Source organism: Augochlora pura, unplaced genomic scaffold (assembly GCF_028453695.1).
Source record: "Augochlora pura isolate Apur16 unplaced genomic scaffold, APUR_v2.2.1 APUR_unplaced_8879, whole genome shotgun sequence".
In the NCBI taxonomy this organism is placed as follows: Eukaryota; Metazoa; Arthropoda; class Insecta; order Hymenoptera; family Halictidae; genus Augochlora; species Augochlora pura.
The window spans coordinates 1-8,976 of NW_027589700.1; the positions used below are offsets into that span (position 1 = coordinate 1).

The 8,976-nt window shown below is 35.2% G+C and overlaps 2 protein-coding genes across 11 annotated transcripts in view; both read right to left on the reverse strand.

The window, feature by feature from the left end:
* Positions 1 to 6: 6 nt before the first annotated feature.
* Positions 7 to 8,941, reverse strand: LOC144478143 (odorant receptor 10-like). Of its 10 annotated transcripts, none has more exons than XR_013495321.1 (11): positions 8,363 to 8,936; positions 6,478 to 8,212; positions 5,622 to 5,741; positions 5,380 to 5,497; positions 4,406 to 4,652; positions 2,573 to 2,671; positions 2,391 to 2,481; positions 2,153 to 2,298; positions 1,588 to 1,720; positions 1,302 to 1,517; positions 7 to 845 (listed from the first exon to the last, which is right to left on the reverse strand). XR_013495321.1 is itself a non-coding variant. In XM_078195866.1 (11 exons), exons 3-11 carry the CDS (start codon positions 6,616 to 6,618, stop codon positions 1,467 to 1,469), a joined length of 1,146 nt encoding a protein of 381 aa, XP_078051992.1. In that variant the 5' UTR covers positions 6,619 to 8,212; positions 8,363 to 8,466; positions 8,695 to 8,936; the 3' UTR covers positions 7 to 1,466. The 10 variants fall into 10 exon arrangements, 9 of the variants coding, with proteins under 9 accessions (XP_078051992.1, XP_078051993.1, XP_078051991.1 ...); XM_078195866.1 differs by having other exon boundaries at positions 7 to 1,517; positions 8,363 to 8,466; positions 8,695 to 8,936; XM_078195867.1 differs by having other exon boundaries at positions 7 to 1,517; positions 8,363 to 8,466; positions 8,584 to 8,936.
* The window catches only part of LOC144478142 (uncharacterized), a 2,925-nt gene continuing 2,001 nt past the window's right edge, over positions 8,053 to 8,976 (reverse strand). The window contains exon 6 of the mRNA XM_078195864.1: positions 8,053 to 8,110. Coding sequence (XP_078051990.1) covers positions 8,053 to 8,110 — 58 coding nt within the window. The remainder of the gene's footprint in view (positions 8,111 to 8,976) is intronic.

Below are 8,976 nucleotides of genomic sequence, written 5' to 3' on the forward strand. Positions count from 1 at the left end.
CTTTTTCGACAAATCTCCGTGTACGGTATGTATCATTGACTTTGAACGCTTTTGTTTTAGATTCTTTCGTTTACGTAGCGACAATCGTGATCCACCTTTCCCGTAGCTCGTAAAATTTTTAACCAAAATCGTAGGCAGTTTAAGCAAAAGGATTTTGCTTGGAACTATCTATGGGATTCTCGGTCTTTGTTCGCGTTGTTATTTTAACGTTACATTGAAACGATGTTATAAAATTCGTTCGTGCACAGACTTTTGCATTTAAAATTACGAACTTAGAATTTTATAGATTAATTTCCTGAAAAGGATACTGTTCAATGTTGGTCTTAATTTTATGCAAATATCGCGGAATACGTGCAAAGTTAATAACGCGATCGATTGATTAATTAGACTGCGGTTTGGAACCGTTAATTTTCTAAGATATATGCGAAGCATATTAAAATTATACAATGCAAAGGCTAAGTAGAATGCGACGACGAAACATTTCCATGCTACAGAGAATTTTATTTCTTATTTAATTGTATTGGCATTTATTGGACTCGAACGGAAGATTGTTGCGAGTTCTCGTGAAATTTGTTACGTAAGGAAATTGGAAGTCAATGACAAATGCCGTGCGCAAGAGAAGAATCCGTGGGAACGAAGCTGTTGGTGATATACTGCTACTATTTTGTACAATACAATGTTTTTGTATATCTGTCTACCGTATGTATAGGAATAAAGTCTACCGATTATAACATGTGGTTAAAATTGTATCGAACACGTATTAAACGATTTGTAGCGTGACGGACACAAACTCCGGTTGTATTTACCAAGAGTCACACATAGATGTTGTTCCCATTAATGTACACCTGTAAAATCCCAGTCGAACAATATATAAGCTACTAAAGGATTGGTAAAGAGTTCAGTGTAATTTATTCTTAACCCATTCTCCCATTGCGTTCACTAGCGCGGTATTTTTGCAAAATTTTGTTAGTAAACTTTGTTAGTAAAAATTTTGTTAGTCAACTACAATTTTTAGTTAAAAGTCATAAAAAAAGGTTATATCTACAATTTTTAATTGTTTTAAGCTCATAACAACATTAACCAATTCTGATCATAATAATATTATTTAAAATGTTAAAAGACACAACGTTAATATTTTGGGGAGTATCATATGAAGACATTGCACTTCTTCATGTCTATCGAGGTATTCTAATTCTTAATTCATCAAACATACATACTGGCATAAAAAAAGGTATAAACAAACCAGAGTACTAAATTTCATAGAGTATATTTTATAAATAGCACTTTTCGATACCATTCACCTGGAATTACCAAACGATGATAACATAAGAGAGATCATCGAAAGAATGTCTTAGAGGTGTATTACACTAGGCCATTTATAGCAGTTGATGCCTCCTAAGTCTGATCCTTTGTAATCACTACTGCCCCGGTCATCATTTCGAAACGGTTGGTTGTATCGGAATAGTTCACTGCATCGAGATCAGGACAGTAAAATACGAGAAGGACGAGCTCATTAGCTGGAACAGAAACTTATGGAATCGTGGACCGAGGATCAACGCCAAATGGGATATAAATACTATGATTTACCATCGAGAAACCCTCGTAACACGGAACGTATAAACCAGCAAAATTAAATTGTACTTCCATCATACTTCTCATCAACAGGAATAACAATAGCTTTTGCGATCTCGGTGGTATGCAGTACCACAATGAGTTATATCTGCCTCATTGAACAGCGTCGTTTAATTACTTTATTATTAGTAATGGATCACCATACAATTATTCGCAATACTATGTTCAACTATCAATTAATTTTTTACTTTAAAGTCTAGTCAACCGATTTGAAATTGCAAATAATTATTCCTCTACTACTGGATCAAATCCATTTCATTTTCCTCATCGTCGATGAACGTTTCTTTTAACCCTCGCACGTTTCTCAGTAATGGTTGCATAACAATGCCTAGGCTCGGTTCATCTTCGCTCAACATTTTGAAGCAACGATACGGAGTTCATTACTAATTTTACGATTTAAAGAAGTCTGTCTTGCAGAATAAACGAAAAGAAACTAAATCGCCCATTAATTAGAAACGGGAAATAGTCGAGCGTTCGCACTGAGAAACGTGCGGGGTTGAAATAAAAATTACGAACTTACGTTTCATGGAAAACTTCAACGCTAGTGCTCACCAGTTTTTGGCCGCTATGATTATCTAGGAACATAATTAAAATATGCGACAGCGTGAGGGCTGCAGAAAAGAACAGATTTTCCACGTCATCCGCGTTCTTAAGTGCCAGAAGAAGCTGTCACACAGTAAAAACAGTTTCGTTACCCTTCTTGCGACGATATAACGAAGAATTCCGAATCCTTTTTACTCACTTCCGGCAATGCTTACACGATATAAATTCACAGCAAACGAGAGGACGACTGCCACGATTGCCATTAAATACGAATACGTCATACATTTCCCGAGGTTTGCGGCCAGCCTCCATTCGCAAAATAATGTCGAAACACAATAAAAGTGTAATAAAATATTCACCAACAATGTTGTTCTATTATCTGTATAGAGATACTAACTCAACAGCTCGTTGATGTATTTGTATGGCTGGTTGTATGTCTATATGTTTCGATGATATAGAATTTGCCACATCGTTGACTGCATTGTGTATTCGATAACTAGAGGCAATACATACATATAAATGGACGTTATTAAAATTGCTTCTTTGAATTGCATGATTCCAGCATTTTGACGTAATATTAGTGAATGAACGTTCTACAGGAAGAGTTGCGAATAATTTTACCATATTATTGCATTTTTCGCAAAAACGATATATTTATTAAAATATTCTTCGTATGTTCTTATTTTTATTAAAAGAATGCTTCATAGAATCGACCACAGATGGTTCTAATTTTTGCTGATAGTTAACTCTACATTCTATACATGAACTAAATTAATATTTTTATACGATAGGTATTCTTTTTATTTGAACGTTAGCTGGGCTTTGAAGTTTTCAACTTATACATTGGTATTAATATTATATTATGAATAGTATGCTTAATATTAACACTTTGTACTCGAACGATAACTTCGCGACACCACTAAATATTATTATGTCATGTTATAAAGTAATTTTTATATTACCATGTTTGTTTATATATAAGAGACTGTTAATAGGGTAACTGCTGTATGAGTTACATGACTTTATTTTATATGAATATACTGTACTAAGTCATATCAAATGAAATAAAATAGGTTAGAAAATCTATCTTAAATTTAAAGTTAAAATAACTTCGAGTGCAAAGGGTTAATAACTGGGAACAAACTGAAATCTCACAGAAGCTGAGCTACGTGTCGAGCATGTAACGCTCGTCTACGTGTCTCTACAAGCTAAACGATGCAAGGAGCAAGGGGAATCAGCCGGTTGTTCCACCTGAACCTTCTGACTGTGTCAGATTCTGAGACATTATTGGCCAAGTTAGGCGAATAAGAGAAGACGTGATTAAGTGAAGCGACCGCACCCCCTTACCTTCTTGTTGTTTATTATGGCGGAGCGATCGGCAAATTTCCCTTATCCCTTGCATCGTTTACCCCGTGAGTTCCTTCTTTTAATTTTTCAATAGTGCTTATGAGTGTATTTTAATCTAAATGTGTCGGTGAGTAAATATTGCCAGTGGAATTATGTACTGATGAAATGATTGTCGACGAAGCAAGCAAATATTCCTTCGTCTATTGCGTGCGAAAAGCTGGCAACCTGTCTTCGTTTCCACCAGTGCGAAAGAAGGACGCTTGTGAAAGATTTCGGAAGACAGAGGTGTTACGAAGTGTTTCACACGTAGAACTGGTCTTGTATTCCACATAAAAATTCATCAAATTCTCGCTTAGAACACGGCAGGTGTTCTCACAGAAACGTCGGGTTTCTGGACGAGTATCGGACTTGTTTTCACAGTTTCCGTTGTTGTACGATTTCATATACCTGCGCAGTCAGCGTCACTGATCTCGTCGAAGTAAAACATCGCGAACAATACGGAATATACTTCGTTTACGGACCAGCAAACCGGCTTTATACAGAATTCCCAATCGCGAATTTCTCGCGAATTTCTCGCGAAGCAACAAATAGAGTTCTCTTACAATGTCTTCCAACGACTGGGTCTTAACTCGTGAAACTGTGATTAATATAGACGAGCCATTTTGTAGACGTGTCATCATGTACACTGTCGTAAAATTTGTATTCCGCATTGCACGAATCCGCTTGTACAACGCGCAATAATTGTGGTCAGTGAACTGTTCTAGTAGCATGTAGGACGAGTGGTCACAGAGATGCAATTTCTGTTACTAGAACGGGCTCGGGCGGTCTAGTTACGGTGAATTGATGGATGAATGAATATCTGAAAAAATTGCTTCAAACATACCTGGTGATTTCAAATAATCCACACAAGTACGCAGCAAAAACAGCAACCGACGCTTCCGTACCTACTAACGCTAATTGACCCAACACGCTTACCAATACGAGCTGCAGGCCAACCCAATCAGTTCCCGCGCTTTCTTCCTTATAGAAGAACCCAAACATGCTTAGATAACGAAGCTGAAGTTTCGAGTGCAACACTGTGGGGACCAGTATCGCTATAATTATGTAGACGGCAAGCAGCACCGCTAGAACTAGAACCAAAAACAGTATTATTTTATCGTTATTCTTGCACGAAATAATTCCAATAATTAAATTATATAAAATAACCGATTCACTGCCAACTACGAAATATCTCGTGGTAAGCGGATCTATTGATAGCGACGACTCGAAATCTTCGCGTACAATGCAAAATGCTCTAAAATTGCTTGGCAGTGAGCGGGTTAATTAACATCTATAGTATCTACGTCCCTGTGAAAAGCAATGTCGAATTAAATAAAGCAAGGAGTAGCAATGATATATTTTCGTGGAAACATAAAAGTTTACAAATTGCATGAAATTGTTTATTTCTTGCCAATAGATTTACGGGAGTTAAGACTCCGACTGCCACGCCAATGACCACAAAAATTGCATAAAATTGAAACAATTTTCTTCATCGAATCAAAATTGAAATGTTAAATTGTGCGATATAAATTATTTTTACAACATTCTCACGTTTCACGGATTTCAATTAAATAATAATAGAACAATAATAGATTAGCATGAAATTTAATTTTCAGTCAAAATGTTAAAATAGTATGTGCCAAACTTTTCTCATGAACAAAGTATTAAAATATTAATTATTATTTCGTTTGCAGCATGTTTGTAAACTGTTTTTTTTTATCTATAGAATTCGTCACTGTCAAACTTACGTGATTTATATTGTTTACTCATTTTCTTTAATATTAGTATAAAAAAAGTTTGTATACCAAATATGTTTACCTATGTAGGCCATAATTACACGTCTCGTTTCTGTTATATGTTTCATTAACATCCCCAATTCGAGAGGATTCTTCAGTGTACTGCAGTCTCTTCCGATACTTTCAAACACGGCTCGTATCTAAATTCACGTAACAAGTTAATATTAACATTACGGACATAATAACGTTTTTGGAAATTCAGTAGCATCGTTTACATTTTTCCATGCACAAGATACGAAGAAAATGAAATGATTTTCAATTTACCTCTGAAATATTGATCACGAACCAAGAATATCGTAGAAAATACAATATCATCGGAAAACTGTATGACAACATTATAAGTGTATTGTACAGTGTTATTTCTACCGTTTTTAGCGTCGTTGCCTAGAACACATTTCATTGATTTAGTTGATTTTAATAATTAGTGAGAATAATGTTTTGGGCTTCTAAATATAAAACAAATCGGATATCTAGACTAAAACTATATTTTGAAACTTTTTGAAAAAAATATTCGAAGCTTTATAAAATATAATTCCGGTTTATTTTATACGATTCACTGATTTTACTGATTTCTGATAATTGAGAACAATTTTTGATACTTAATCAGTGGAAATCATATAATAATCACACACACTGGTATAAAGAATTAGATTGTTGTACATGCACCCATTGTTCAGTTTATTATACGGAATAAGATGAACGATAAAGTTCAACGATGCACAGAAAAATAGGCGTCGCATTCTTCACAGAACTCATCTCATCTTTTAGTATAAGTGTTAATCCAATATGGTAAATGTATTTCTTATGAACGAAATAGTGAAGGAGATTTCATGACAAATCGAATTCATTAAATGACATTCTATATATATATATATATATTCTTTTTCAACATAAATACAATATGTTAGACCCAAAAAATTCTAGACAAACGTGTCAAGAGTAGCGCGCTACGACATCATACTGATATTCATAAAAAATGTTCACGTTCATGGAGAGCCACCAAAATATACATTTTCACTTCACATTTCGTCTTCGTGTCGCTCGTTTTATAAATTACGCACCATAAAACCTCATTCCTCGGTCGAAGAAACATTTATGTCATAAATGTGATATACATCACCTGGACCACTATACACGAGATATTGAGCAGTGAAAAAGTCACTCTCTGCATCTTCGTCAGGAAAGATTCGTCATCGGGCCAGAGTCCGGTCAAGCACAACACGAAAGCATATGTACTATAGTTCCTTCGAAACGCGTCCATCACGCTCGATAGTAAAGAACGTTTGCGCAAGGTGTTTTGCAGTAACGTCCGATATCGCCTCGGTATTATAGTTTATACATGCTGTTCAATTTCCGTCACGATATCGAAACGAAATGGATCGCAATTTACACCAATCGCAGATTTCCGCTCGGAAACATTAAATGTTAAAAGAATCGATGATTGCGATACTTGTTGTTTCCTCTTTCCGTTTTTTTCTCGCGGTAGAGATCGCCGGAAATCATCTCTGTGGTGTTATGCGGTGGACAGTGCTTAAATGCGATTTTCATAGAAATATCATCCTGCGTAGAACGTGGCTCAAGAATGGGTTAGTGTCTTCAGTGAAACTAAGTATTGCTAGTGAATAACAGTGCTTTAAGAATTACGTTTTAGGGTACGCTAATATTATGTTAATATACTATATTACAATTAAAGAGTTCTTTAAAAATTGTATAGATACAAATGATGTTTGTTAAACAAATGAGCAGAAGGTTGCTCACAGCTGAGACCAATTCCATTCGAGTCAGTAGTACGATCTCTTACCAAAAACAGTGTTACTTAAGTTCGAACTTTAATTCTTGGATATTGCGATTAAGATCCTTATTCGTTATTTGTACCGACTAGCGGTGTCTGCTTTATTCAATATGCTTTAACGCATATGCATATGCGTTATTCATATTTATTATATTAAATTTAATAAAAAATTATTAAATAAATTTTTTACTTAACAGCTTTTCCATAGAGGATCGCCGTGAATAACTCATGGAATCTTCTTGCTTGCTACTAATAATGTTTACATGGTATAAACAGATAGCGAATGGATGATAGATATTGCGATAGAAATTAGATACGACACTGTTCACGCCTCCGATAGATTTTAAGCAGCCTTCGTTCATAAATTGGTAATGTTCAGGGGAGTTGGCCAAGTATACGAGTGTTACTGACAAACATATACTTCCGTATACTTCCACAGATGGTTGCATGCCTTGTAGCATCTATCTCCGCTACTCACTAACAAATTCCTTTCCGGAAAGCTACCTGACATGACCCTTGTATAATTTTGTATTTTTGTGTTATATCTATATCTATATATATATATATATATATATTTGTGTTTTTATTGTATTGTTTGTATAATGCTCCCACGAAGATAGCATTTATTCTGTTTACTTGAAAATTCTTTTAAGCGGTTTTCGAAATGCTCTTGAGGATTTTCTTGAGACAGACTGAATGATTGTATTCTTGTACATCTTTACAGCGACGAAATATATGACATCACAAAATCTGACTGCATATTATTGTCTGTTTTTCGACCAGTGTTACGATAAAAAAAAGAGCTAGATTTCCCATCTGGCGCTTCACCTCCCGCAAACGCTATTCCTTTGCCACATATCAACTGTTGTCGTTTGCCAAACGCAGTTCATCAGATCTCTTAATTCACAATAATTTAAGAACAAAGCCAGGACGTCCCATTTGAAGCCACGCCCTCAATGATCTGTTAAACCAGGGCTCGGAATCATCGGCACGCAATATAAAGATCGCGAGAACTACGCCTACTGACCCTCGTGGCGCATCTCGTTCGCCAGTGGTTATTCCTCTACATCGTGTATCATTTGCGGGCGCCGTCAAACATGTATGTAAAACATCGTTTTTATGTAATATATATTTATTCGTAAATGATTTGCACATCAAAATAATCGTTTCGTAAACGATATTCATTATGGACACTAAGAACGAATATACTTACATACGCGTCGCCATCCGCACTCTCGACTGGAATTTGTGCGACATGCGTCAGAAATTAGACTTTCAACTTTCAACTGTTGATATCTTGGAAATGGATTCATTAGCCTGCAACACGATAAAAGATTTTTGAAGTCAACGCATTGCCCTCTTTGTAGCCACTTTTCAGATTTGAAATTGTGATTAGATTTGAAGTGTGATTTTTTTATATGAATACAAACTTACGCATTCGTTCGGTTAATAAAATATTTCTAATAATGTTGCAAGTGGTATAGGATATACTTTTAATGCAACAAATACCGATTGAACATGGTTTCAGATTTACGTATGACATACCAGTGACTTTCTGCAGTGAAACAGCGAACTTTAAATGACCAAGTCGCTTATTTGGAATTTCCTTTGTCCTCCGATCATTATTTGAGCCGTTCAGTGCACACATCGACTAACTCCATAAAACAAAAAGTCGAGAAACGCGATGAAATGATGTACATTGATTTTTAAAATTCCTGTTATAACATAGATTCACATATATAATGTAGAATGAATAAATACAGATATAGCTTTCATTTAACGTATAATTTAATGTATAAAATTAATATTATTTAATGTATAAAATTA

What these genes read in the sequence shown, in the direction of transcription:
- LOC144478143 (XM_078195866.1), bottom strand. Translation starts at nt 6,618, where the DNA reads ATGGACGCGTTTCGAAGGAACTATAGTACATATGCTTTCGTGTTGTGC. An exon ending in TCTCGTGTATAGTGGTCCAG is followed by an intron (nt 5,742 to 6,477) that starts GTGATGTATATC and finishes AATGTGTTCTAG; the next exon opens with GCAACGACGCTAAAAACGGT. An exon ending in GTTACGAGGGTTTCTCGATG is followed by an intron (nt 1,518 to 1,587) that starts GTAAATCATAGT and finishes TTTCTGTTCCAG; the next exon opens with CTAATGAGCTCGTCCTTCTC.